We start from the raw sequence: 27,385 nt of genomic DNA, 5'->3' as shown, positions 1-27,385 counted from the left end.
CATTAATTAAGTCTTAACCTATATAAGTATTCAATTAACCTATTCTTAATTAATGCCCTATAGAGTTTTTACGAAAAAATTTAAAACATTAAATAAACAATTTTAAACGATAGTTTATGTACACCTTTACAAAACAATAAATTATAAAATTTTTATGTTATATTTAATTAAACCTAATTGAATAGGTTTGTATCCGTTGTTCACGCGCGTGGATCTTTCTAGATAATGGTAGATGCGAGGTTTGTTTAAAAGATTTTCGGAACACTTAAAAATTACTCTGCTTTGCAGGAAGCGTTTAAATATCCTAGGCGAAAAGCGTCGAAGTAAACGTTACAATGTGAAAAACATACTGACCCTCGCAGGTTAAGGATGGCACAAAATGATCACAAATTCTATATCTAATATTATAAACCTTTCCAACTTTTCAAAAGCCCTCAGAAAATTATTTATTCTCGTCTGTTGTATAGAGTTCCATTGGGATTGTCCTTTTCCCGTTCGCTTGGACTTTTTTAACTTTTTACTACAAATTTGTTGGTATGGACAAAGAGTACCACCTCTCGGTCCAATCCGCTAACACAATAGAATTAGCTAACTTTTTAAAATAAAGATTTTGAGCGACTTTTGAACTTAAACCTAAATTGTCATTATAGTTGATATATCTTGCGCTCTTATAAAGTCAAGCTGCCCAGGTTACTCACTCTCAAAGAGTTGCAGTAAAAATAGCCAACTTTCAGAGTGAGAAATAATAACCAGGTTGCAAACGGAACGATGTTAGAGTCGATTTGTTCGACAATTCATTAGAGAATGAATTCATAAACAATACTGGGCGAGTCAAATTTTTATAGAATTTTAGGTGTATACTGCAAAGTCTGGTAAGAAGTACTCCATCTAAACCTTCGCGACAGTCGGGTCAAAAAATTAAAAAATACATTTCGTCAACGTAAGCAATTATTATTACCAGATGGCATAGCCAATTTCTAAAAGAATCTTTCTTTAAGTTAATGGCACCTAAAAATCTAGAAGTGATCACACTGCACACAATTTAGGGTAGCGCAACGTTGTAATATTCGATATATACTTAAACAGAAATATTAGCACTCATTTGTGTTTTTATTCTGATAGGAGCGAAAAAAAAATTGATATTGATTATTATGATTTGTGGCCTGGACAATTTGGTCGGCCGGCTTATAGTGGAACTAGTTTGCAACTATGAGTTGAAGCAGATACCGCAAACTCAGAAAAATAGTTCGATTCGACACAAAAGAACCAAGGGAAGCTTAAAAAGTTGTGACAAATTTGCAGCTATAGGAAAGATACGTCTGGGCTCAACTGTTGTCGTTGACGTATGTTAGCACTCTTCGGGTGTAGGTGTCGCCGGGTAAAAATATGGCATCTTAAGCATTATTGCGGATTGTAGCGCAATGTATTTTTAGCAATGAAAGTTTACGTTAATTAAGGTATAGGAAGTACCTCGGGATATATAGGGCCTACTGCTATAGTGAATAGGATAACAAAACCTTTATAAGACAGCCAGAAATGTAACAACGTTATTACACTTCTTTTGAAATGGTTGAAGACTTATAAACTAACGATAAATCAATAATGGTCGAGCCTATACAAATTAATCTTAGGAGCATTTTCAAAGAATTAATAAATGTAGAAACCGAGAGCAATATTCATATTTGTTTGCATTAACGATTTAACATCAGGTAAACATCCATGATTTTGGTTTCTATGTGGTGGAACGAAACTAAAAGGGCCCTTGTTTTACTAAGCACACAACGGCCATACAATGCAGTAGCGGATGGTGAGAAAAAAAAGTCCCGTATAAACTTGTTTTACAATGGAACTAAAGGAGGCGATAACAGCAAAGAATCCCATTTAAAACGTTCTACTCGAAGGTAACCATCACCCACTTTTACGCTTCAGTAGATATTGCAAAGGTTAATGCTTATACCCTAGTAATTAAAAATTTTAAAGATTGGGACAAGGAAAGAATCAAATCGAAGGCGTTTGAATTATGAGCATTGTGATTGGATCTTATTGAATGCATGCACAAAATATACTTTGTCTTCATAAGAATGTAACTGTGGCGATGGAAGGTATTTTTAAAAGAAAGCTAACGGACACGCCTATTTCATCGTCCTAAGTGCGACAACTACTAGAAGGACAATACAGGGGAAGAGGAATTTTTTTTTTTAACTAATGTAACGCATTTTTATGTATTTAACTAAATTAAATTTGATTTAACAACAGAAAATACAACCAAAGAAAAAAATCTTTCGTAGAACAACCACGCCTTATTGCTCAGTTTCCTCATTGGGTTATACCTTTCTAAAGGTCGAAAATTATGTCCATGTTTGTAAATTAATTTTACCAGATATTTTTACATTTTTTACTTTGCTTAATTTGTATAAAAATATTAAAAACGGGTTCAAGATATCTTTTGTGTTTTGTTAGTTAAAGCCCCTACTCGCGTAGCCACTTTAGTTTACTGTAGCGCCTATAACAATAAAATTGATATAAAAGAGATAGCAAGTTTATTGAACTATCTGTTAGTTCTTTTCTTATTGGCAACGCTGTAGAATAAGTGGCTTATATAAGTATAATAAATATTATTTAACACTAAAAAACTATATTATTTATTAAACTGTCCCGTATGTTACTACACACAAGATAAACCCAGTCCCTACGCCGTGGGCAACCTAAAATAGCAAGAGAGAGAAAAGAGAAAAACCATAAAAAACTTAGTCTTCCAAGTGAGTTTTATGTATATTTACCCTAACCGTTAACCCTCTCTCCCTGTAGTTACAGCAGCTGCACCCAGAAGACAGGCATGCAGTTCGTTCGTATAATATAAAAATTAACTAAATATGGTAATGTGCGTGCACTTTTTTCAGTAAACAGCTAAGAAGAGAACCGAACTCTTATCTTTGACTAGACAAATCAAAGTTAAACCTATTAACTACTTAATCTAAAGGAGAGCTAAAAAAAGAACTAAATTTGATCCTAGTTTACGCTGTTTGGCCCTACAGGTGACATAGTCATTCCAGAAACAAAATGCCTGCCTTTCCTGGGTCTCAAGCGAATTGGAGATAATCTTTACTTTTGCCTTTTTTGTCGTTCTACTTTGGTAGAACATTTAATTAGCTAGCATTTCTAGATTGTTAATTTTGTTCTACCGAAGTAGAACTTTTCAAGGCGGAAGAACCTACTTATAAACTATTAAATATAGTAGAAAAAAACTAGTAACCTTAAACTAGGAAGTAATATTAGTTATCCAGCTTTAAATTTTTATATTAGTAAATTAATAAATAAATTAACAAATTAATCTATAATGCCCTGATAATAGTTAAAAATACCAAATCAAATGAAATAAAATAATCGATAATATCTTAATACTATTGACTTTATTACGGAAGATAGTTATAATAAAAAAGAGATCTGTTTATTCTTTAGCTACCCTTAAATCCTTTATATGATCTTTGTAACGTGAAACTATTAAGACTACTAGCTGATTGTGGTTTAACCTGAGTAAAATATAATATATTGTCTTAGACTTTTAAGAACTCGGTCTGAGAAGGTGCCTGAATCTCTTTTCATTTTCAGGAAGGTACCATAACATTATTGACGAGCGTTGATACAAGTATGCACAAGCTGACAGAAGAGAAAAGTACTAGATCTAGTGCTAATTCTTCATAAAATCAAAATAATTTGATTTATCTTATAAAATAAAAAATATATTAACAAATTAAAATATTAAATTAACATAAAGTAACAAATAAAAATATTAAATTGACCTAAAATTTACAAATAAATAAAACCTAACTTCTTTCAAGGTTACTTCTCTACTAGGTATACTATTATTTATGCTTGGCTTTTGGTCATTGTAAGACAGTCTAATCATACACCTCTTTGACTTATTGGACCTTGGCCTGGTACTCAGGTTATTACTAGTGCTTTATCCTAGTTATATTGAGTAACGACCTTACTTACTTTTTATTAGCTTTTTAGTGCTTTTCCTCGGCCGACTTGTTGCCATCTTTGATCTTTCTTTAGGCTGAAGTGCTTTTAGAGCCTTTTACGGGTCATTTTTAAGAAATTACATAATTTAGTGTTTCTTAGTACCATAATTAAGCACCCTAAACCACTCGTTTGAAGAGATGCGTTTTTCGCGTCTCTCGTTGCCCTCGCACTTCCTTTGCGAGTATTTTGGTACCTTTATCTTACCTTTAAATCATCTTTTTAGCGCAGGGCGTGCGACGCAACCTCAACTTGGCTGCAATTGTAGCAAGTCAGAGATTTGTGGTTATTTAGTCAAACACTTTGGATTGCATAGGTCGGCTACTTTTGTGGGTAGGCTAGGCGCTTTTTGTGCCTTGGCCGTTAGTCATATCTCGAGACTTTCTTCAAGTTGTGTACACACTTTATACTTGTAAAGACTCAGGTTCTGTCCCCGGGTGTATCATCGTAAATGCGGTTGAAAAAAAATTAGCCCTATATTTTAAAATTCGCGTCTTCTGTCGCTCTTATTTTTTGCGGATACCGGTTGGCTACGGTCTTTGGTACTCAATTGGGAGCCATCCAAAAGCGGACTAATACCTGGAAGCAGACTACTATTGTACGGGTCATGCATCCTCTATTTCTCAGCTGGGTCAACTTGATGTTACTGTACATTATAAACAATATTTTAACACTCTTGGACACAAACAGCTAAACAACTGTGAAACCCAATGAAACGTGATTATGGGCCTTCCTGTGCAATATAAGGGTCGGGAGTAATGCATTACCTTGGAGAATCGCTGGAGGGGCCCAAAACCGGACTTGATAAACCTCGGTTGAAGACAACTACTCTTAAACTTGGTAAAAAGTCCGCGGTGACTTAGCCCGTTAGCAGGCTAATCTTACCTGTAACTTTGGAACAGACATTATTGTTATCATTAGTTTTAATTCGGTAGCCAGACTTGTCTGATTCTATTGTTGGCTATGTTGCTTCGAAACCTATAGGCTCATTAACCTTGCGGGTAGTAAAATCTTCGTGTTGGGTGCATGCTTTGCCTTCTAGAGCTGTGAAAATCAACTTGCAAACCATTTCCACGTTAATGGAAGCAGCTAAGTTCTGCAGATACTACTCTAAAGTAGCAATTAGTTGCGGAAGAAAGCGTTTGGAGGAAGGTCTGTAGAATGAGTAAAGTTACCTAAAACCTCTGTTCTGTTCGGAACCATTGGTGCAACTTTAACAAATCCCTACTGGCTAAATGTGCTGTTGAAATTTGTTAGTTGGAGACATTCGATGGTCGCACGGATCTAAAGAGTGTGTCTAGCCTTGGGGTTATTAGGTACAGGTACTATATATACTATGCGACCATTCCATTATGGTTCATTGGTTTTTAAAATCAGTCCCGAAGATTTTGTCAGTAGTGTTGTATTTTTTAATACTCATTCCTTATATAGATTTATCATAAATGCGTTCTGCGCCCCAATTATAATACATTTCATTAACATAAACATCTATGATAGTATCAAAGGCTGTTGGAGTATAAAATACACCCCTTAATTTTTGCTTTGATGGTAGCTATAATATTTCAGCCTAAGATAAAAGATCTTGAGTCTTGCATATTCAATCAGTCCAAAAGGAACGATATTAACTTTCTAATGCACTTCATGTTTTTGTTATAGTGATCTAATCAAGTTTTCTCTGTGTAATTTGTCTTTGATTCAAAGAAAACGTTTCTCTGCATGTTAAACAAGCTTTATTTTTCTAAATATGGAACTTTGAAGATAGAAAACAACTCTGAATAAAAGTCTAGAATATTATTCAAGCTTCAAAAAAACACAATTAAAAAATTTGACATAGAACTTAATTTGTAAAAAAAACAATTAGCTAAAAACAATCGTTAATGAGAAAACCAAAAGTTGTTTACTTTCTTTATAGTAGTAATATCTGTTAAAGTAAAATTTTATAATGAAAGTGCAGCAACAACTTTTAACTTTGTAAACCATATTTTATCCTTATACCCATAAATTCCCGACAACCCAAATGAAAATGGAAACATTATTATAAAAGCACTAAATCTGTACACACAGAACTAATAAATTAATACTTAAATGACTTGTGGATATTATAGTTAGAAATGCATAAAGGTAGTAAAATAAACGTACAAGCTAGACTAAAAAGTTTATTTTATATAAGTAAAATCATCAGTTTTGAATAATTTTAAAAAGTACAAAATTTACTTTAAATCTAAAATTTTCTAATAAAGCAAGCTAATGAAATTGCGCAAAAAAAAATTTACTCAAAGGAAATAAGAAAATCATCTAAGTTTTTAATTTCCTCAGAGGTCTTCTTCTTCTGTGTCAAAGGAGAGAAGCATTTTATTGTTTAATAAAGACTTTTTTATAGTAGATTTTTCACTTTTAACATATTTTTTTAATTTTTCAGATTTTCCAAGAGGCGCTGAGCATAATTCCAAACAAGCTTAAGTAAAAACAAGCCATTAAAAAAAGATAATAAAAAATGAAAAGTTGTAAAAAATTGTACTGAACTTTTTCCCTCAACTTTATAATTTGAAAGTCTGTTCTTCTTTAGAAGAGCGTATTCTTCCGGAGTAAAATCACCTCCTTCCACTACAAGAGGTTCCTTGATAAATTTTAATTTAAATTTATTAATAAGGATTAATTATTAAAAATAATTTTTTTTAAAAAAAAATTAGAAAACTTAAAAATAAAATAAATTTTAAAATTCCATTAGAGCTTACCCAAAATAAAATTAAATACACACATTTAAAAAGCTACTTGTAGATAAACTGACTATAACTAAAAATAATTAAAGTAATAAAAATTATAAACTTAACCTTTTTAAATCTAATTGAAAACAGTTGTAAAAATTAAATTTATCCATATGTTTATATAAACTGACTAATAATTAGATCTCAATTCTATACTTTAATAAAATCTATGACAAAAAAAATATTTGAACTAAATTAATAAATTTAAAATTATTTATGTTAAAAAAAAATTGGACTTTACAAAAAAAAACCAAAAATAATTTTAGTCTCCGATCTTGCACGAAGAGGAGTTCATATACTCAATAACTGAATTTAATAATACAACTCAAAATTTATAAGTAATTGATTTTAAAAGTATTACATGTTATCATCCTTCCAACAAATGAAGGTGTGCGCTGTAATTATTTTAAAATAAACTTATGTGGAACAATTAATTAAAGCAGGAAAAACAAAATTATTAGTTATTTACCAAAATCTATTTTAAATTTTCAAGGCAATCTATTATTTGCAGTAACACACGAAACAATTAAAATAATAAAGACAGTTTATTTTTTTTAATTATAGTTTTTTTCTATATGAAGTTTTTTATATGTCTCTAATTTTTAACCTAAATTTTAAAAGTATAACAAAAGTTACACTAATAAAAATCTAAAATTCCAAACTAACAATAAAAAAAATTATTAAATTAAATCAAATATTTTTACTCAATAAACAGATGGCCAAAGCTTAAAATGTTTTAAAAAAGCGAATAAAATAAGGCAAATCTATTCAAAATGGCACTGCCTACTAATTAAAAATTAAATAACAATCAGATTTGACTTTTTTCGCTAATAAAAAACCAACAGTAAAAAGAAAAATAAAATAAATTTTCTATCATAATAACTTGCAAAAGTTTGTTAAAACTTTATGACTCGTAACATTCATAAAATTGGTAAAAAGTTCACTCATAAAAATATATCTTAAGCACTTGCAATATACATATACAATATTACGTGCAACTGTTACTTTTCAGAAAAAAACAGATTAAACAAGTAATAAAGTCAGCGAAATTACTTATTATATAATTAATTAAGTAACTAAAATGATCTACTATTATATACATAAGCTTTAGATTCGCACAATTAATTTATAAAACCAAAAAGAAGTAAAACTGAAATTATTATAAAATCTAGGAATGGAAAGTTACTCAAATTTAAAGAATTAGCCGAAAATATATAATTTTATAGCAGAAAAAGAGATAACATACCTTTTACATTGTAAAAAAATATATCAAATTAATAAATTCTTTACCTCATCCGGTAGATCAGGACGATCTTGAACGTTTCCTTCCTTTACTCTCTGAGAAGTTTCGGTTTTTTCTAAATAAATTAAGAAAAATTAATATATGTAATGACAAAAATATAAATTACTAACTAATAAAACAAATTCACAAAAACTAAAAAATAAGAAGTTCTAAATTTACAAAAAAAAAATTAATTATAGGTAAAAAATTAGCGTAAAGTATTTGTGTGAACGTAACAAAAGTACAGCAGCGATTGATAAATAAAAAAAGTAGTGCCTTCATAAATAAATAAATAAAAAAGATAAAAAATAAATACAAAACCTTTTAAACGCTTTACAAACTTTGGTTCTTCATATATTAAATTAATTGAAGATACGTGTTTATAACCTTTACTCCTCGCTAACGTGCGCTTCATTACACAAAGGAAAAGTCTCCCCCTCGTTAGAAATATTGTCATTTAATAATATATCGTGTCAAATTATTATCACTTTCAACGCTTTAAAGAAACGGTATATGTGAAAAATTTCAACAAACTAACTGAAATTTGTAATTTATTTCATTAAGGTATTATTTTTATAATGTTAGTGTTGTTCTTTCGTTGCTGCTTCTTTTCTGATATGAACACTTTAAGCTGTATGATTAGAGCACAATCGTTTTTGTTGATGACGCAAAGATTCGAAAGTCGTGAATTCGAACCCTCGCTAAGCAGAGGGGAACTATAGATGTAACTGTCAATCGTATAACGCACGTATAGCAAGCCAGTGCTATGAATACACAAATGGATAGGTTTACTTATTTTTTTATCTTTTGAACCCTTCCGGTTTTATATAGTGCAAATTAGTTTTTGCACAAACGAACAGTTTAATACTTCCTATAAACCCGAACGGCATAACTTCTTGTGGTTTTATAAACCAGGTTAACCAGTCAGTACTATACCGTATAATCAGTTGCAAGGCTAAACACCTTCGCTCAAAAAAAAGATTTCTTTTTCTAATGCCTAGCTCATACTCTCTGTTTTTATATCTTAATAACAAATATATATATACAAAAAATATTTTTTATACTTATCCTCAACTTTGAAGTTATACGTAGCCTACTTAGCCTAGTACTTGCTAGCTTTGAGGACTTTTAGCATTTGTAAAACACGACCTACAAACCATCTGGTTTTTATTCTTTTTTTAGTTTAGTTAAAATATGTATTATATCCTACAGGTAATGCGAACGTTTTTCTATTTTGCCCTCGTAGGTATAAGCACCTTGTTAGTTTTATATATTTTCGTCAAATAAAAGCTGAAACTGCGTTCATCGAACTGAATAAAACGAAAATACTTGACAGGAAATTAATTCGAGAGAAGAAACGAAGGGAGAGTAAGGTTTCACCTGATCGACAAGACGGGACATAATAACACCCACAAGGAAAGAGGTATAAAATAGCACAAGGGTCGTTTTATTTTATTATAGGCAAGTAAGCCGTTTATATACCCTAAAAAAAGGTTAAAAAGCATTTTCGTTAATATTCGTTTAGATTAAAATTAGGGTTCTTTGAATAAACATGTTTAAATCGGTTTCGTTTAAAAGGGTATGTCAGTCAATAATTACCATCTTTGTATACAACAAATATATGGTTTACTCAGTCCCCGTATAATGACTGAAATCGCATATACTTTGAGATATTAGTTTGTGATGTTTTCAGTTGGTTTATCTTTTAATTATAAATTCTGTGTGGTTTACTTGGGTTAGTGTATGTGTAGATTGTTTGCGTATATTTTCATCATAGAACAGCCTAACACTCGTAGAATTGCTAAACTTCCACAGTGCGTTGGTTTGCCACCTCATAGTAATTCTGTTAAGGTAGTTTTTTGAGGACGTTACGGTAATCTTTCTACAGATTGTTAGATGTCAGGTTTTCCACAAGGCCAAAAAATGAACGCCCTCCTTAAAAGGGCAAGAGATAATTATAATCGAGACTTAAAAATCCCCTTACCTTATTAAAATTATTTCACTTTCATATAACTTAAATTTTATATTGTATATTTAACCCCTAATATAGTTGACAGAGAAGCAGAAGCTAAAATGCGTGAATAAGAGTATCTCTTCCCTCCTACTCCAGTTTATCGAGTACGCACAAAGAAAAAACGCTATTACTATTAACTCCTCCACCTGGCGAGTGCTAAGGTCTGTTATCGTCGTTATCACTGCAATATTTTTAATTCAAAGAACAGGATTGTAACATTATCAGCACCGCGTTAAGTGTGAAAGATTTCGACAAATAATTTTTTAACAACATCTTCAGCAATAACGCAATGTTTTATTGACCGGTAATAATTGGTCTTTGTGGAAAGCCTTAAAGGCACATAATTTTCGACTTAGAAGAAAATTGGTAGCCAGGTTGCAGGCTTTTAGTACTACCAAAGTTAGTAAAGCGGTTTAGCACGTATAGGACCTTTCATCAACATCACGAAGAACAATCATTGTTGCATTTTCCTTATTAGTCAGTCATTTAACGTATATAAGTGTTAGTGCTTAAATTATTTCTACAAAAATTGAAAACACACAATATACCCTAAGAAAATTTACCTAAATTAATAACCTTCTTTATAAAACTTTAGCCTCTAAACATTTTTCATTTCAAAAAATAAGAAATAGCTTATCAATTAATATTAGCCTGAAGACTCTTAAACGTTCCCCAAGTTTGGTGAGATAGGAGGTCTAAGCAAGAGCCTTATAAAAACAAAGGTGTAAAAGAGGTTAATCACTAACGCGTGCACTATTACAAATCACGCTGAGAACATGAATGGGCTATTTATACGATAGTGATTAAAGAAGTTTGAGTTTTTTGTTAGTGACCTTCGGTACCTTCTCACTCTTACTTATATAAAAAATGGCGAAAAAGGGAAGTAAAAATAGAAAATCCTCTATAATAGACAAAAATCTTAATTCTAAAGAATCTGTGGGCTCTGACCATAAGAATTTAAAAAAATCTAAGCAAAAAGAAGGTAAACAACCGCTTACAAGCAAAAGTAAAACTGTTGATGAATGGGTTGTAGACACTATGAAGAACAAATTTTCGGTTTTTTTAACTCTTTTAGTCGGATTATTTGCTTGCTACCTTGCATTCGTAATACGTCTGATCCCCATACAACTATTCGGACTACTGATTCACGAGTTTGACCCATGGTTTAATTTCCGCGCTACTAAGTAATAAACCTTCCATAATAATAATTATTATTATATGTACTCCCTTCACCCTTCATTGATATTTTAATTATATATTTTAAAAAGGTATCTAGTTTTAAATGGATTTAAAAAATTTTTTACATGGTTCGATTACGAGTCTTGGTATCCGTTGGGAAGACCTGTGGGAACTACTATATATCCAGGAATGCAAATATCTTCCTATTTTATATACTATTTTCTAAAAAAAATAGGTAATATGCTTGCCTTCTTTTTATAATTGGATTGTTATAAAACACCTTAAGTTAATTTAGTAAATAGCATTGGTTTGTTTTAATACCTACTGAGCCTTAACCCACTCTAAATTATTCTTTTTCACTAATATTTAAAGTTTTATGTTTTAACTTATCTATTTTTTTAAACTTTGAGGTTGCCCGATGTCTCTTGTGTCTGTCTGCTGTTACACTCCATGCTGGTATGGCGTCGCAGCGACGCTCTTTACTGGCTTATTGACGCATGAATGTTCCCGTTCTAAAATTGCTGGTGCTTTTGCTGCTCTTATAATGGCCATTATACCAGCTCATATAATGCGGTCGGTCGGCTGCGGCTACGATAACGAGTCGGTGGCTATTGCCGTGATGGTGGCCACCTTTTACTTTTGGGCGCGCTCTCTGAGGACGGAGTCCTCTTGGCCTTTTGCCGTTATCGCCGGCCTATTGTATGTGTTTATGGCGGCTAGCTGGGGTGGTTACGTTTTTGTTTTGAACATTATTGGAGTTCATGCGGCTTCTTTAGTACTCCTCAACAAATACTCCACCGGCTTGTTTCTCTCTTACTTCTTCTTTTTTGTTTTGGGGACCCTGGGCGCCATTCAGATTCCAATGGTTGGGTTAAACCCTCTTAGGTCCCTTGAGCAAATGGGTCCAATGTTTGTGTTCTTTGTGTTCATAATTTTGCAATTTTGTGAAACCCAACGAAAAAAAAGAAACCTTTCTCTTACTCAACTCTGGATTTTGCGGGCGAAAGTTGGCCTTATAGTGTTGGCGGCTGTTGTGTCCGTCGTTTACTTTGTCTTATTTCCGATGGGCTACTTTGCAGGCCTCAGCGTGCGTGTTAAGAGCTTGTTTATCAAGCATACAAAGACAGGTAACCCACTGGTGGATTCTGTTGCAGAACACCAGCCTGCCAGTTCGGAGTCCTACTTTCAATTCCTTCATTACTCCTATTACCTTACACCCTTGGGGCTCTTATTTTTGTTGCTCAATGGTAGAAGAAACTCCTATATGTTCCTTGTGTGCTACGTCGTCGCCGCTTATTATTTTTCTGCTCGAATGGTTCGTTTGATTATCTTCCTCGGCCCTATTGTCTCTGCGCTTTGCGGTGTCTTCTTGGGCTATTTTATAGAGTGGTCTTACGAGCAGCTTTGGTTACAGTTTTTTCTTGACGGCAGAAAAAACAAAAAAATATCCAAGAGTGTTACCCCTTTAACAGCATTTGATAACTGCAAATACGCTCCTCTTATCAAGAGAATTGCCGCCTTGTTTGGACTAAGTGGTATTCTTGTTGCAGGTATCGACTTTTATAAGTATAGTTGGGAAATGGCGGACGCGCTGTCCGGCCCTTCCATCGTATTCAGAGCGCGCCTTTCAGACGGACGGGTTGTGATTGTCAAAGACTATTTGGAGTCTTACCAGTTTTTAAAAAAAAACACTCCCATCGGCTCGAGGGTTCTAGCTTGGTGGGATTACGGTTATCAGATAAATGGCATTGCCAATCGCACGTCCATTGCTGATGGAAACACGTGGAATCATGAACATATAGCTACTCTTGCTAGATGCCTGATTTCTCGAGAAAGCGAGGCTCACGATATGATTCGTCATTTGGCCGACTACGTTCTTGTATGGACGGGCGGAGGAGGAGATGACCTTGCGAAAATGGCTCATATGGTCCGCATTGGCACATCAGTTTATCCAAATATCTGTCCAGGAGAGAAGTACTGCAGGTCCCTGGGCTTTTATGCTGATTACGGTCTTTTTTTTAGACCATCATATTTTGGTTTATATACTTAACATCTCGCTTTAAGACACACCCTCGCCATCCATGGCCGCTTCACTTCTATATAAACTGCATAGAAATGGTATTGGTGATGTTCGAGTGGATCCCAATAAATTTCGAGAAGTCTTCTATTCCACTTATGGGAAAGTGAGGATCTATAAAGTGATGAATGTGGATCAAGACTCTAAGGACTGGGTGGCTAATCCAGCCAACCGGGTTTGCGATCAGGAAGGCAGCTGGATCTGTCGTGGGGTAAATTTTGTTTTTCACTATAAAATTAGCGCTTTTTTAACACTATAATGCAATTAGCAATATCCTCCCAAGCTGCGAAAGTATACTGATCAAATGAAACCGTATAAAAGTATTTAAGCTTGATTACAGAAGCGCGCTTGTTATATTACCGTATTAAATGAATTGTTTGAAATTGTTAAATAAAATATATTGTTCAGCTATTATAAAAAATATTTTTGAATACGCTCTCCTCGTTTAGCTATTTCTCTTAGAGGTATAAGTTCCTCGGTTTCAAACTTGGGTTATTGCTACGCACGGCTCAAATCAAATTCTTAGTATACGTACGTACATAGTATCAAGTAACATACACACTTAATTAAGTAACAGACTGCACAAAAAATTATTTAAAGATAAACCAATTAAGAACCTTAAATTAAATTCTAAACATTTTGGTATAACATATTCTATCCAAAAACTTAATGTTCAAATATGGTAATTACCGCCTTTTACATGTTGCCTTCACGGAACTAAAGCAAACATGTTCATTAAATCTAAACTAAAATACACAAACGAGAATGATATCGTTCCTTTTGAAGTTATATATACAGTTTGTTTGTCTTATTTAAAGTAACTTTAGTTTATTTGTTCTTGCTTTTTCTCTGTTGTCGTTGTCACGTGTGTCACGACCTTTAACGTATGGGCCTGATTGAATTTGTGGGAGCTGAGGATCAATGCTAGGGTTAGGTAAAGGTTCATAATCAGGCATTAGTCTCTATGCCTCGACGCACTATTCGAAAGGACTGCTTTTTTTGATAATGGTAAAACTAGCTCAACATAGTTTTATTTATACCACCAAAAATTCTCTCTTTTTGCGTGGGTTTCATTTAGTTATCCCTCAACATCAGGTGCCTAATTATACCTTGTGTACTGCGAAGAACTTTCCTCTAGAATATGCACATAATTTTCATATAATTTTTGATGATATGTGCTATTAAATACCAGACATGCTGGAGGTCACCGCCGAGGAGGCAAGCGACAGCACTGAAAGGAGGTAGTAGCACGTATCTCTATTAATTTTAGCCAATTCTTTTACCGCGGTACGCTAATACTATAGGGATCGACGCTGAAATTTAAAACTTGTATTGCAACTATGTTGACGATAAGCGCCACTGTTAGATCGCATAGTTTTAAAGTGCAACTTCACAATTTTCCAGTAGTTATACTGAGCTACGGGTGTGTTATTTGCTTGTCTTTTAGTAAATCCGATTGGGCGTCTAAAGCTATAAAGGGTAAGTATTTCTTGTAATCATCATTGGACTTTCTATTAAACTAACTAAACAAGCTACCCTTGTTTACAAATTTAAGGTTTATTGGGCTCAGCATGCTTAAAATGCGGAAACCAATCCAACCACTTCAAAACTTGAGCTTTAAATTTGCTTAAGCTTTTAGAAAAAACTCCGCTGACTTTCAAAATGACTTGCTAGTTAAAATAGTTTTACAGTTATAACTTAACGTCGTTATCTACAACATACCAAAGACATCTTTCTAATTTAGATTACCGGGACCCTGTGGTTTTGATGGTTATTTTGTTCAGTATTGAATGCTATTCTCTCGACTCTGCGTTTGTTCTCAATACGTTAGGTGAAAAAGCGGAAGGTAAATCATATAGAATTCGATTTCGCTCAGCAAGTATTCTCTTTTTGCTTGAAACTATGAGTACAATTTCAATGTGACTTGAATGACTTTTTCAGACTCAGATAAAATTAAAATACCGCTGTAGGTGTTACTTCCTTAGCTAGGAAGAAAAGGGAAGTTTACTAGCATATTGCCAAGTTAAGCATTTGGTAAAAACAAGCCTTTACTATTGGAGATACCTATTGAGGCATAAAAATACCTTTGTAGCAGGGAGTGTAAAGGAATCTAATTAAGGTATTCTTTTTCAATTAATCTTACTTTTAAACAGCGCTATAAGATCTGCATAGAAGGCGCATGAACTAACATGAAGTTACTACATATTAATGTACTTACCTCTAAATGAGTTGCCAACTTTGTTTGCAATTTTGGCCATCATTTGGGTAGCATTAAGTTTGTAAACTTACGTCGCTACTTTTTATTAAAAAATATTGCGTAAAACTGCGTTTATGCTAAAGCTGCTATCAAATAAAAAAATCTTTGCGATACGTGAATCACAATAAGAGAAAAAGTAAAAATGATTGGTTAATAATATAAATAAATAAACTTGGTTCGAAGGTTCCATTGAATAGTTTCCTTACCTCTCTCTCCATTCCCTACTCACTTCAGTATATCGCATATGTAACAGTAAATCAGCTCATGACTACTGTGTTAGTGCTGTGCTACATTTGTATACTTATGACTATAATTATTTGCAATTTCCAGTGAAATAAGCTCTAATGAGAATTTATGGATCAATGTACTCCCCAATTAAAAGTTAGACTTAAAGGTTGCGTTACATAACTTGTAAGAGGAGCCAACTATAATATTTGCAAACATAATAAAAGCGCGCTTGGAGCAGCGTATGAAAACTTTAAACGACATACTCGCTTAAAATATGTCGGGCGTACTGAGAAGTAATTCAATAAAAATATTCTAGTTCTACCTTTTTCCTTTTATAAGTTACAATTTAAGAGCTATAGTTAAATCGTAAGAACTACGCAAAGCGGAGGTTTAGAACTGACACGGTAAAAAATAACATAAATTTATCCTTTTTTGATCATTCACAAATATCTAGCAGTAACATTGTTACCACAATGTTTAAATAAACTGCCTACTTCCACTAAAAAAGGAAATTACGAAGATAAAATTGTACTGAGAATTTAATATCGCCTTTGGAGCGTTAATTCCTATTTGCGAAAAAAAGTTGGTCTAAGCCAGTATGTATTCATTTGTATTGCTTTACCAAAAAATTTAGTATAAATGTGGTATGTTAGATATGTCCCGATTTTAATACAAAATATACCATAAATTCAAAATTGATAATAACTTTTCAGTAGGAAAACGAAGAAATCTAAAAAAGGCTAGTATTCAGAAAAAAAATGATTAAAGTGTTTTATTAAGTTTCACTTCTTTTTGCTGTATTGGAACTGTGCGCGGAAGCGTACTCAATGATAGGACTTAAAATTACATTAAAATAAAAAACGAGTATAAGAAGGCATGCATACTATTATAATTTATTTCATTCATTTTAGAAATTAATTTGTATGTGTGCATACTTTAATATCGTAGATTCTATCGAGTTATACTATTGTTAGGTAAAAGCTTGCCCACCAAAGAGGATTTGATGCTAACGCGGTATAAGAAGAATATATTTGTTCCTATCTCTTTTGTAAGCGCTATAGTTAAAACTTAGTGAACTAGGTGTGTAAGATCAGGAAACAACAATAAAAAAGAAAAGGTTTATTTTACAACTAAAGGATTCACGATACCATGTCTTAAAACTTTTACTAAGCCGTAACAATTTTAAAAATTAAAAAAGGAATGATGTTACCCTTTTATAGAAAACTGTTTTAAAAAGAAACGATGACAACACAGTTCCTGTTTGTAAACAAATAATCTATTATATGACTGCGTGCACCTACTTTTCTCTTGCTTTGGACTAGAAGCGAATATAAAGATCTTAGTACTGTATGCGAAGGTTTCTCGATATGAGGTTCTATATGTAAAAGATGGCAGTTTTTGTTTTTCAATAATAAATTCGTATACTTACTTTTTTTATGTATACAATGCCCAACAACAGAGATAGTGATATCCGTGTATAATAAAGTGGTTTGTTAGTAATTTTATAGTTTTTAACAATCTAGTTAAAGATTAAATTTAGGTAGAGCTCTGGATAATATTTTTTTAATACATATATCATAAATTACAGACCACAAAAGAATTACATATTTAAACAATCAGAAAAGTAAAACTTCTCTTCCTTGCTACTCATTTGTATAAAATGGTCAACATATAACTTAGAAAGTAAAGATGAAAAGGTAGAAAAAAGGGTTGGAGAGGTAAAGCTTAACTAGGGGAACTATCTTTCTAAACATGTGATCATACTTTTTGTTATAATCTAGCGGAAAGGAAGATTAAAAGGCTTGTTTATCCATTAAATGGGGGTTAAAGACAAATTAAAGAAAAATAAAACAGTTATATTAAAGATTTGAGAAGAAAGACTATTAAAATTTCTTTATAGCAAAGTAAAAAATAATTAAAATTATTCTATATAAGCTTAGAATACATTAATTTGAACTAATAAATAGGTTTGTGTCAAAAAATTGTTAAAATTTCTAAATATGGATATCTTATTTCTATAAAAGTTAATGTCCGAGTTCCACTTTAAGAGGGAATACGTGTATCGAGCGGTGAAAAACCCTCAACGAACAGTAATTGTAAACGCTAGCCCTTGTGACTCATAGTTTATAAACCAAACCATTTGGTCTACGCTAAGAAAAATATAAAAACTTATTTAATTGCTCTGTTCCTGCCTTTTTGCAAACAAATGTTAGATAAAAGGCTTTTGTTTCCAGGTGTTTTAGCTTTTACTTAAAAGTTTTATTACAAACTAAATTCTTTAAACATCTAAGGTTATTATACGCTATTGACATAATGCATTACGTCCAAACCACCCTGGGAAGTCAATTCGTAAGAAGTGTGGTTGGTACTACGGTGGGTGGCCCATTAAAGATTCAGCGTACTGTGCTCATCCTTTTAAGATTCTGGTTAAGAAATTACAGCTACTCATGAAAAATGCATGCGACTACTTCCAATAAGAACTTTTTATAACGGTTACTCACAAATATAATAAAAAGAAAGTCCGCATGTCCTACTAACAAACATTAGTAATAGTACTGGATACTCGGTGATAGGGAAAGAAGTCTGGATTTAAAATATATAAACCGGAGAAAACTTATGGGCCTCATAAACTTAAAGGTAATAAGTTACAGTGAGGTTAGCTTATGTAATAAGTGAGTTGTACCAAACTTTAGGAAAAGTTTTTTATAAGAAAAGTAATTTTATGTAGCCATAGCTTTATTAATAGTAATGCATGAGAATAATGAACCCCTTTATTTAAATACAAGTAAAAGGAGATTTTTTTCATGGGTTGTCTAAAATTCTAAAGAAAACGAGAAGTTCCGCTAGAAAATTTGTTACCAAGGCTTCCTTTCGCTATAAAGCTGTCTACTTGCTCTTCGCTTATTGTACGCCTTCCCATTTCTTCTCTGTTAAACTTAAATTTTTTTTCAAAATTTTCATTTTTAATGTTCTTCAACTTTTCTAAAATAATAAATATTATTTGCTAAAGACAATAGGTAACAATTTATTAATTATCTCGTTATTGAGAGACATAATACTAAAAGATACTTCGAAATAGTCGTATTATACACAAGTTTATAGCTTTTTAAAAGTAGTAAAATTATTTTAGTTCTGTTTAACACTTCTCTACGCTAAAAAAAAGAGTGTTCGATCGCTTCTCTGCTGATTTGATGTAAAATAAAGCTCAACATATCTTAAAAGCACGCGCTTTTTATTATGATAGGTACTGCTTCACATGACGTTGTGAAAGTGCGCACGTTTCGCAGTTTCTTCAAAAAAACCCTCCACGGGGTCTAAAAATTCTACTCTTAATTCCGTTTAGTATATATTTCTATAGTATCTTTTACACTTGATCAGCTAAACTACTTTTTTTCCACTTTTGCAGACTTAAAAATAGATATATACTATATATAAACATATAAAAACTAGAATATATTATAATATTTAATAACATGAAAACGAAGCATTAGTATAAAAAAAGATAGTTGTACTATATGTAATCGGATATAAATCATATTTTATCATTAAAAAAAACTTGCCTCTGTGCATTTCTAGTAAACTTTGAGAGCGCTGTTTCTCCTAAAAAAAATTATAATAATTTTTCAATTTCAATATTAAAAAAAAGAAAATCAGGCAGCACCAGGCAAGCACTATTCTTAAGAAAATATAAAAGAGTAAATTTTTAAATAACAATTTATATTTAACTATTCTTTTTTAAAAAATGTTTTTTTATCACTTTTAATTTAATATTCTCTTCTTTATAATCCTTATAATAAATTCTTATATATATATTTTTTTGCTATGTACGCATTTTTTTTTAATAGTTTACTATTAACAAACTTTCCATTATATTTGTAGATAGAAGTAAAATATAAAAGACTTAAGTACGGTTTATTAGCACTATTAGTATTTAGTAAAAAATATGAATATTTCTTTTTATTTTATAATAATATTTGATATTTATATAGAGACTGCTCCCTATATACATTTCACTATATACTTAATAGCTAATATTTTTTAATAATTTATTTTGTTTATTGTTAAGTATAACATTAACACTTATTTATATAATTTTAATAATTTTAATAATTTTTCTATTAGTAAATATAAAAATAATTAATAATACGTTATACTCTTCTACAAACGCAGACATGAGCGCGTCTCGTTTGGAGTAAACATTTTTGGAAGGATGCTCGGCTCGGCTCGGCTTCAAAGTCCGATCTGTGGGTGTCTCTGCCCACGTGGGGTCTCTCTGGCTCTTTGAGGCTTTCGAAAAGCGTCGGCTTGTAAGAAGAGTTCCTACAAAATTAAATTTGAATTAATTTATTTTTTTTTATTATTATATTTTATTGTAATTATTATAAATTTGTTTATAATATCAATAAAATAAGAGAAGAGTCTAAACATAATGAATTTTTAAAAAAATTAATAGATTAACTTTTTATATAAAAATATAAAACTATAAAAAATAGTTAAAGGAAATACTAATATTAGCAAACAAATTATTAAACTTTGAATATTTTGCTAAATGTTATGTATAAAAATAAATAACGACGACCCTTCTTCATACCAAAAAAAGATAAAGATTTTACATCTTAAAAAAATTAAAAAAAATATAAAACCAATTATTAAAGTAGAATTCATAAAAAGCTAAATAGAAAAATAATTAATATCTAAATACTCAGAAATCATTTAGAAAACATTATAAAAATTTAAACATGTTTTTATAATAAAGTTAAAAACCATTTTTTTATAAAATTAAAAACTAACTATTGATAGTTAATTTAAATATATAATAATAAAAAACTCTTTTATAAAATTGTATATAAATTTCGTGTAACTAAAAATATAATATATATAGTAAAAAAAAAATATAAAATTTTATAAAAAAGATTTCAAACTTCAAATTATAATTTAATAATAGAAACAAACAAAACCAGAGGGGAGCTGAAATTCTGGAGGAAGCTCAGTCATCCAAGTTTCTCTTTCCTTTTTTTTAGGCTGAGTATAATAATAATTAGTTAACCTTAGCATAAATCATGCACTAATTTATTCTATAATAATAACTAAGTAAAATTTTAAAATTAGTAAGAAATAAACTTTGTTTAGTAAATAATAGTAATTGCTATAATAATATTTAAAACATATCGAAAGTAAACAAGAATATTAAGGCCGGAAGAGAAGACAAAAATTTTTTATTTATAAACAAAATTGAAAGAAAAAAAATATTAACTGAAACGCAATTGAATAGGCATGAAAAAATATTCGAAATAAATTAAAATTAAATAAAAAATAACTATAAATAGTAAAAAAAATTGATATTAAAGTTTTTAGTTACTAAAAGAGTAAATAATAATGAAAAAAATACAATTTTCTAATAATAAATATTTAAAAATGTAATAAAAAATAAATTATATTAAAAAAACCAAAATAAGTATAAATAAATAATTTTAAGGAAAAATCAAAAAATACGTTAAACTTTTAAAAAAATTTATAATAAAAGTTAAAAAATAAGTTCATCTGTATGAATGCAAAAATAATTAATTATAAATTAAATTTTAATAAGTTAATAATTGTTAATAAAATAAAAAAGTTATATTTTATTTAGAACTATAATAATGGAATATAAAATAAATTTATTATAAAACTAGTACACTAATAATAAATTTAGGAAAGTAATTTTAAGTAATTAAAATAAAAATAAATTGATATATTATAAAACATTAACTTTTATCAAAAGTAATTATAAATATAATTCAAATAAATCAAAAATTTAGGGGCTAAAATGATTATTTTTTTATTATATTAAAATATATATAAATATTTTTATTTCTTATATAAAAGTCAATTTCATTTAATTCTTCTACTTTTTTATAATTAATTATTTTTAAAGTAAACTAATTATATATTTTCATTTTCATATTTTCTATAAGTTTAATAAACTCGAGGAAATAAAATAATAATATTTTATAATATTTTTCTTAAGGTAATTTTTTCTATTTGATTTAAATATGATTAAATTTCTCCTTTAAAGTAGCCAAACTTCATTTTTTTAATTTCTTCATATATTTTAAGTATAAATACATTTTACAACCTGTAAGTTATCATTTTTATTATAGTTTTTATATTTTTGATTATTCACATTACATATCATATTTATGTTAATATTTTATAGTGGATTCTATATAAGTTTATAATAAAGTTAAAAAAAATTTGAAGGTGTAGAAAATCTGAGATTTTAAGAAAAATAAATTCAAGTTAAAATATATTATGACTTAAATAATAATTTTAAGATATAAATAAATTTAAAAAAATTAAATTAACAAAATAAATTTATTATATACTATTATATATTTAATAATAAGAAACATTTAAAAGAACTGAATTAATAAAATTTTAAAAGGACACACAGAAAGTAAAGGAACATCAAACGTTCTTCGTGAACCCTTTTCAGAACTTTCTTTGGTAAAAATTTTCTGTAAAGTTAGTAAATCTCAAAAAAGTTATAATATAAAAGTCTATAAATCCACGTATAAAGTCACTTTTACTTTAAAAATATTTGGATTAATTTTTGATTACTAAAAGCTTGATCGAAAAAGAAGCATTTATAAAATAAAATAAAACTATAAATATTTACTCACTTGCAATATGTTATAATAAAATTCTAAAAGAATTACCTTTCAATTATAACTAAAATTATTTTTAAATAATAATAGTTATATTACTTTTACTTTTTATTATAGCAAAGCATAAGAAATTTTTTATGTCAAAAGTTCTAATAAGCAAAAGCACAGCATAAATAAAAGTAAATGAATACTTGGACAGTTACAATTACCAAAAAACTATAATTATTTAAATAATAACTATTTAAATAGAACAAAAAAATTACTTATTTTAATTTTCATTAAAGTCCAGATAGATTTGTTAAAAAAACATATGAAGTAATTAAAAAATACTAACTTTTTTTTAAATATAATTTTAACAATATTCTTTTATCACAGATATCCTTATTATAAAAAAATATAATTTTAAAATCTAAAGATCTGTGATTCAAATAATTTTAAAATATACAGTATTATAAGGCATCATTGATAAAGTAGTCTCGAGCTTATAATTATTAAACAAATTATTGTTATTTTTTTAAAACTTTACTTCATTATAACTTGTAAGGTCGAATTGTTTGGGCCCAATAAAATCTTCTTCTTCAGTATTTTCCTCAATCAAGTGGCGCAGATGATCGGGGAGAGTGACTCCAGGTAGCCTTCTTTCTATAGCTAAAAAAAAAAGTTTTTGTGTTAATATTTATATAAAAAAGGGTTTTACTCGTAGAAAAAAATCTTTACAAAAGCAAAAAAACAAGTTTTAAAATACTTAAAAAGAATAAATGTAGTTAAAAGTAAACTTGTAAAAGCATTTAAAAGAAAAAAGTTAGCTAAGTTTATAAATTTTAATAATTGAACATTCGACATTTGTTAGGTCTACCACTTGAGCTTTTTTTAAATTCTCCAAATTATTATATTCTTTTCCTTTCAACCGTTCTAACGAGTTAACTTTTTTGTTTAAACTATTTTTTTTAGTTTTCTTTAACTTTTTCGATTTCAATCTCTTTTTTGACCTTTTTTTATGAGATTTCGGCTTCATAACGTTAGCCAATACCCGAATAAATTTTAAAGTTATATTATACAGAGAAGGAACCGCAACACACAACGGGATGTTATTTGCGCTGGGTACACATGTCGTGCCTTTCAAGGAAATTTGCGGTTTTTTCTGTGTCGACTATTTTCTTTCTTATTCTTTTCTCCGCTCCTCTATTTTTAAATAATAAATTATTAAACTTTTTTCAAGTATTATTTTAAATAATAGTAATTCTTGGCTTAATATTAAAGTTATGGCATTAGTAGCCTTATCTTTTGCCGGTTATGTTGAACTTTTATTTTACTTCCGCTTAAAACAGTATACAAATTTATAACATACTATTTCATATGCTTGTTATCATATGTAAATTTTCATAAAAGTTTGTTAATTACCTTGAGTTATAAAGAACTTTCAGAATAAAGTATTTAGATAAATTAGTTTAAGTTTTCCTTCAGGAGTAATGTACATTTTTAGTACTTTGTTAGTTTTAAAGTTACGTACTACCTAAAAAAAATAAGCTCATATTTTTAATTTGTTAGGCAATAGCCCTCTTGCGTAGTATAATTTTAATAATCGAATATAATAGAACACGTAGATAGAATATAAAAAGGTCATTGCCCTGCTTTAAGGAATTGTGTTAGGGATGTAACCAATCTTAAAGACTTAAAAAGCTAGTAATAAACTTTTTAGATTAAAAGACCGAAAATGGTAATTACTTAAAACATTTAATTTAAAAAGCAAATGGTTATCGCGCGAGCGGGCCATATATATATAAACACAATAAAAGTAGGAAAGTCGGAAGACCTGACTGGTAGTGGTGCTAGCCGATATCTCCAGGTGGCCTTGACGTCTTATGTCTAAGGCTGCCTCTCCCGGCGGTAGTTTTTTAGCGGTTTTTCACACACCAGGTCAAATAGTGAAAGTTCAGACCGGATATTTTCTCTTTTTCAGTCCTCCGGGCCCTTATAGCTCTATAAAGAGCATACATTGATAAGCACTGGTGCTTTAACTCCAGCAGGAAAGGGGAGTTAAAATTAAGCAACTTAAGACTTCTTACAAAGGCCATCCGTAGTATGCCAGTGAAAGAAATAAAAGAAAAATATAGAAAATGTAAGACAGTATTTTTCTCCTAGTACGCGTTTCTTTGTTTTAGAGCTGTCCTTTTTCACTGCAGGGTTTAGTAATCAATTAAAACCTGAAGGAAACGGAAAATTATAAACCTAAAAGATTGCTAATAATATTAGGGGCATTATTTATAAAAATAGGAACGAACATACTACCTAACAGAACTAATTACTTAAAAATACAAACATCCACTACCCTGTAGAGGGTCTACATAAGGTGATCTATACATTTTAAGCCCCCAAGTTCCACGCAATCTATCTACATTACCCATAAAACTTAGACTACAGAGCTATAAGATTGTTAAAGTAAGTCGAGCGCAGACCTTAGAAAACTTTTTAAGTTATATTAAAAAAAATATCTTACAAAGCAAGCATCTATCCAGAGTTCAGATGTTAGTTCTCGTCTTACTGTCGACACTATTGTTTTATAATTGACTCTAAGCTAGTGACACAGTATGTATAATATAAATTACTCTAAAATCACTTAATTTTTATTTTATTAACACCGTTGATGTCTCCCTGACTTTATCCAAAGTAATGACACAATACGCACATAAAAAAAATTACTTAAAAATAGATCACAAATTAATTTAGTTTAACGTTGAACCCTACTTAACAATATTTAAAGTATTACACGATGGGTATAATAAAAATTGTTTGAACATAGATCACTTAAAGTATCTCTTAAATAGACACTAACAAATAGTAAGTGTCATCGACACGGAGGTGTTGAGACAAGCAAACAAAACCGTTTTTTTATAGCCAGTCATTTAATAATGCTAACAGCGGGAGTGACAAAAAAATTATATAGTTCATTTAGATTAGTAGATTTATTACTTAAGCAATTACGAGTAACCTGTGCATATAACTAAGAGTTCATATAAATTTCAGCTTTACTTATAAAACGGATTGAAAACTTAAATATATTATATCTAAAGTATTTTAAAGTCTTGTAGGCTCTCGTAGCTAGCTGCGGTTATCTTAGTATTTTCAGAATGTGTAGTTTAACTCTAAAAAAATCTGCGTACCTCGAATTTATTGTCTTTTACCCAAATCGTTCTCAGGAAAATGTACGCACTCTTTGTAGTTTTGCTAAATAATCTCCTTTACAATTTGCAAATACCACGATTTAATTTTCTGTTGAGGACACTCGTGTGCGCAACCCTCATCGTTACAATTGGCACGAGGTAATCCATGAATTTTTTTGGGTATGGTCTTGTAACTGATAGAGAAAGCATCTGCTGTAGAAATAACCATTTATTCTAATATTTTACTAGTATTAACTTATATACTTTCAGCTTTTCGTAGCTAGAGTAAAAACAAGGTATTTTTTTACACATTGTGGTCTCTTTCTCAATTTTGTTACATTAATTGGGTTAAATTCTTGATAGCATCATTCGCGCCGATGTGGAAAAGACCTGAAGGGTGTGTAATAGAACATATGACCTTAATACTGGCTAAAAACATGTTCACTATTACCAATTTAGTACCCTTGATACTCTATTTTAAAGTTCTTATAAAATGTTTCCCCCTTTTTACCAGTATTAAATTTCAATATCTAATTAAATACTACGGAGTAGAACAAAATTTACTAACGCTGTTTACTACTATTATTAACTAAAGTATGTCATTCTTTTTTAGGTGGATACTTTATTCGTGATACTTTACCAACATAAGCACAAAATTAGGGACCGGCCTAGATTTAGGCACACAAAGCAATTTCAATATAGTAGTTGGCTAGGCCCATGCATTCAACCAAAAGGTAATTTCTTTTTATAAGCTAAGTCCTACTTATAAACTTGTTACCTGAACAAGAAACTTCCCATCAAAGATTGAAATGGAAGGAGACACTTATTTTGGGTAGCTCATAGTTGTAATATTAGCATTTTTTTATCATCTGTTAGCTACTTGCATTTCAGTCAAATAAGCTTTAATATTAGATTACTAATAAACGTGCAACCAACTGAAAGTTAGATATAAAAGTTCCGTCTACATAGTAGATAAAAGACAATTCGATCAATTAAAAACATGTTAATAATATGCGAGTGGGCAAGAAAAGCGTACAAACCGTAAAACATCGTACTCTCTTGAAAGATTACCATCTCGAAAGTGTAGTGAGAAATAATTAAATACAAGAGCTTGGTTCAACCCTTCCTTTTTTTCAATTAGGTATGAGCGCTTCAGTTTAAGCTTAAACACGCGAAGCAGAGGTTCTGATAGACTTTTGATGAGAAGCCCGTAGTATGATTCCATGGGACACAGATGTCACTTTGCTTATGTTATCGGTTTTTTAGAAGTTTCTTATTATTTAACCATAGAATTTTTTATCTTTAAAAGCAATGGGGGAAACTCTTCGTAAAGTCAGAAACTTTTCTTCTGTGGTAGTGTTTAAGTTAGTTACATCAGAAACAGATATGCGAAAACTCCTCTTGTCATCACATGTGCTATCTTCTCTCAGGCTTGTTAATTGAAGAGTCAATTTATTGCAAAAAATGGATCTTTGCCATAGACTTTTATGAATATTCCTAGGACGAATGAGCTCTATAATTTCCGCTAACTATTTGCATACGTGAAAGTTTTAAATATTTTGAAAAAAAACAAAACCGAGACTACCATCTATAACCTAAAACATCGGATACAGTTCAGTTTCCGTAATACTCTTAAAAATAGTGGTCGAATTGCCTAATGTTTCCACCATCATCTGTCTGGGCACAATTCCTAATACTGCATATCAGAATTTAAAATTTGTAATATGTGGTGTCAATTATGATTTAAAGTTT

At 30.2% G+C, this 27,385-nt stretch overlaps 1 protein-coding gene and 2 long non-coding RNA genes across 4 annotated transcripts; 1 reads left to right on the top strand and 2 right to left on the bottom strand.

Moving 5' to 3' along the window:
* Positions 1 to 6,325: 6,325 nt before the first annotated feature.
* On the bottom strand, positions 6,326 to 8,470 carry LOC135121184 (uncharacterized). The gene is made up of 4 exons (XR_010278881.1): positions 8,392 to 8,470; positions 8,079 to 8,146; positions 6,547 to 6,640; positions 6,326 to 6,478 (listed from the first exon to the last, which is right to left on the bottom strand). It is a non-coding gene; the product is annotated as an uncharacterized LOC135121184 (long non-coding RNA).
* A 2,482-nt stretch (positions 8,471 to 10,952) lies between these two features.
* LOC135121186 (dolichyl-diphosphooligosaccharide--protein glycosyltransferase subunit stt-3-like) lies at positions 10,953 to 13,716 on the top strand. 2 transcript variants are annotated; one of them, XM_064045494.1, is made up of 6 exons: positions 10,953 to 11,268; positions 11,353 to 11,498; positions 11,674 to 13,272; positions 13,328 to 13,381; positions 13,448 to 13,551; positions 13,609 to 13,716. In XM_064045494.1, exons 1-6 carry the CDS (start codon positions 11,123 to 11,125, stop codon positions 13,666 to 13,668), a joined length of 2,109 nt encoding a protein of 702 aa, XP_063901564.1. In that variant the 5' UTR covers positions 10,953 to 11,122; the 3' UTR covers positions 13,669 to 13,716. The 2 variants fall into 2 exon arrangements, with proteins under 2 accessions (XP_063901564.1, XP_063901563.1); XM_064045493.1 differs by having other exon boundaries at positions 13,328 to 13,551.
* A 5,662-nt stretch (positions 13,717 to 19,378) lies between these two features.
* LOC135121185 (uncharacterized) lies at positions 19,379 to 20,847 on the bottom strand. The gene is made up of 3 exons (XR_010278882.1): positions 20,784 to 20,847; positions 19,973 to 20,145; positions 19,379 to 19,425 (listed from the first exon to the last, which is right to left on the bottom strand). It is a non-coding gene; the product is annotated as an uncharacterized LOC135121185 (long non-coding RNA).
* Between the last annotated feature and the right edge of the window lie 6,538 nt (positions 20,848 to 27,385).

The sequence above is a fragment of the Zophobas morio genome, unplaced genomic scaffold (genome assembly GCF_036711695.1).
Source record: "Zophobas morio isolate AGI-343-1 ecotype UQ-CSIRO unplaced genomic scaffold, CSIRO_AGI_Zmor_V1 ptg000520l, whole genome shotgun sequence".
Classification (NCBI taxonomy): Eukaryota; Metazoa; Arthropoda; class Insecta; order Coleoptera; family Tenebrionidae; genus Zophobas; species Zophobas morio.
Note: the sequence above shows the minus strand (reverse complement) of the source record. Positions and strands in the feature narration are given on the sequence as shown.

Excerpts from the sequence above, each read along its gene's own strand:
- LOC135121186 (XM_064045493.1), top strand. The coding sequence starts at position 11,123 with ATGAAGAACAAATTTTCGGTTTTTTTAACTCTTTTAGTCGGATTATTT. Across the intron at positions 11,269-11,352 it reads TTTAATTTCCGCGCTACTAA|GTATCTAGTTTTAAATGGAT; the intron begins GTAATAAACCTT and ends TATTTTAAAAAG. Across the intron at positions 11,499-11,673 it reads CTATTTTCTAAAAAAAATAG|GTTGCCCGATGTCTCTTGTG; the intron begins GTAATATGCTTG and ends TTAAACTTTGAG.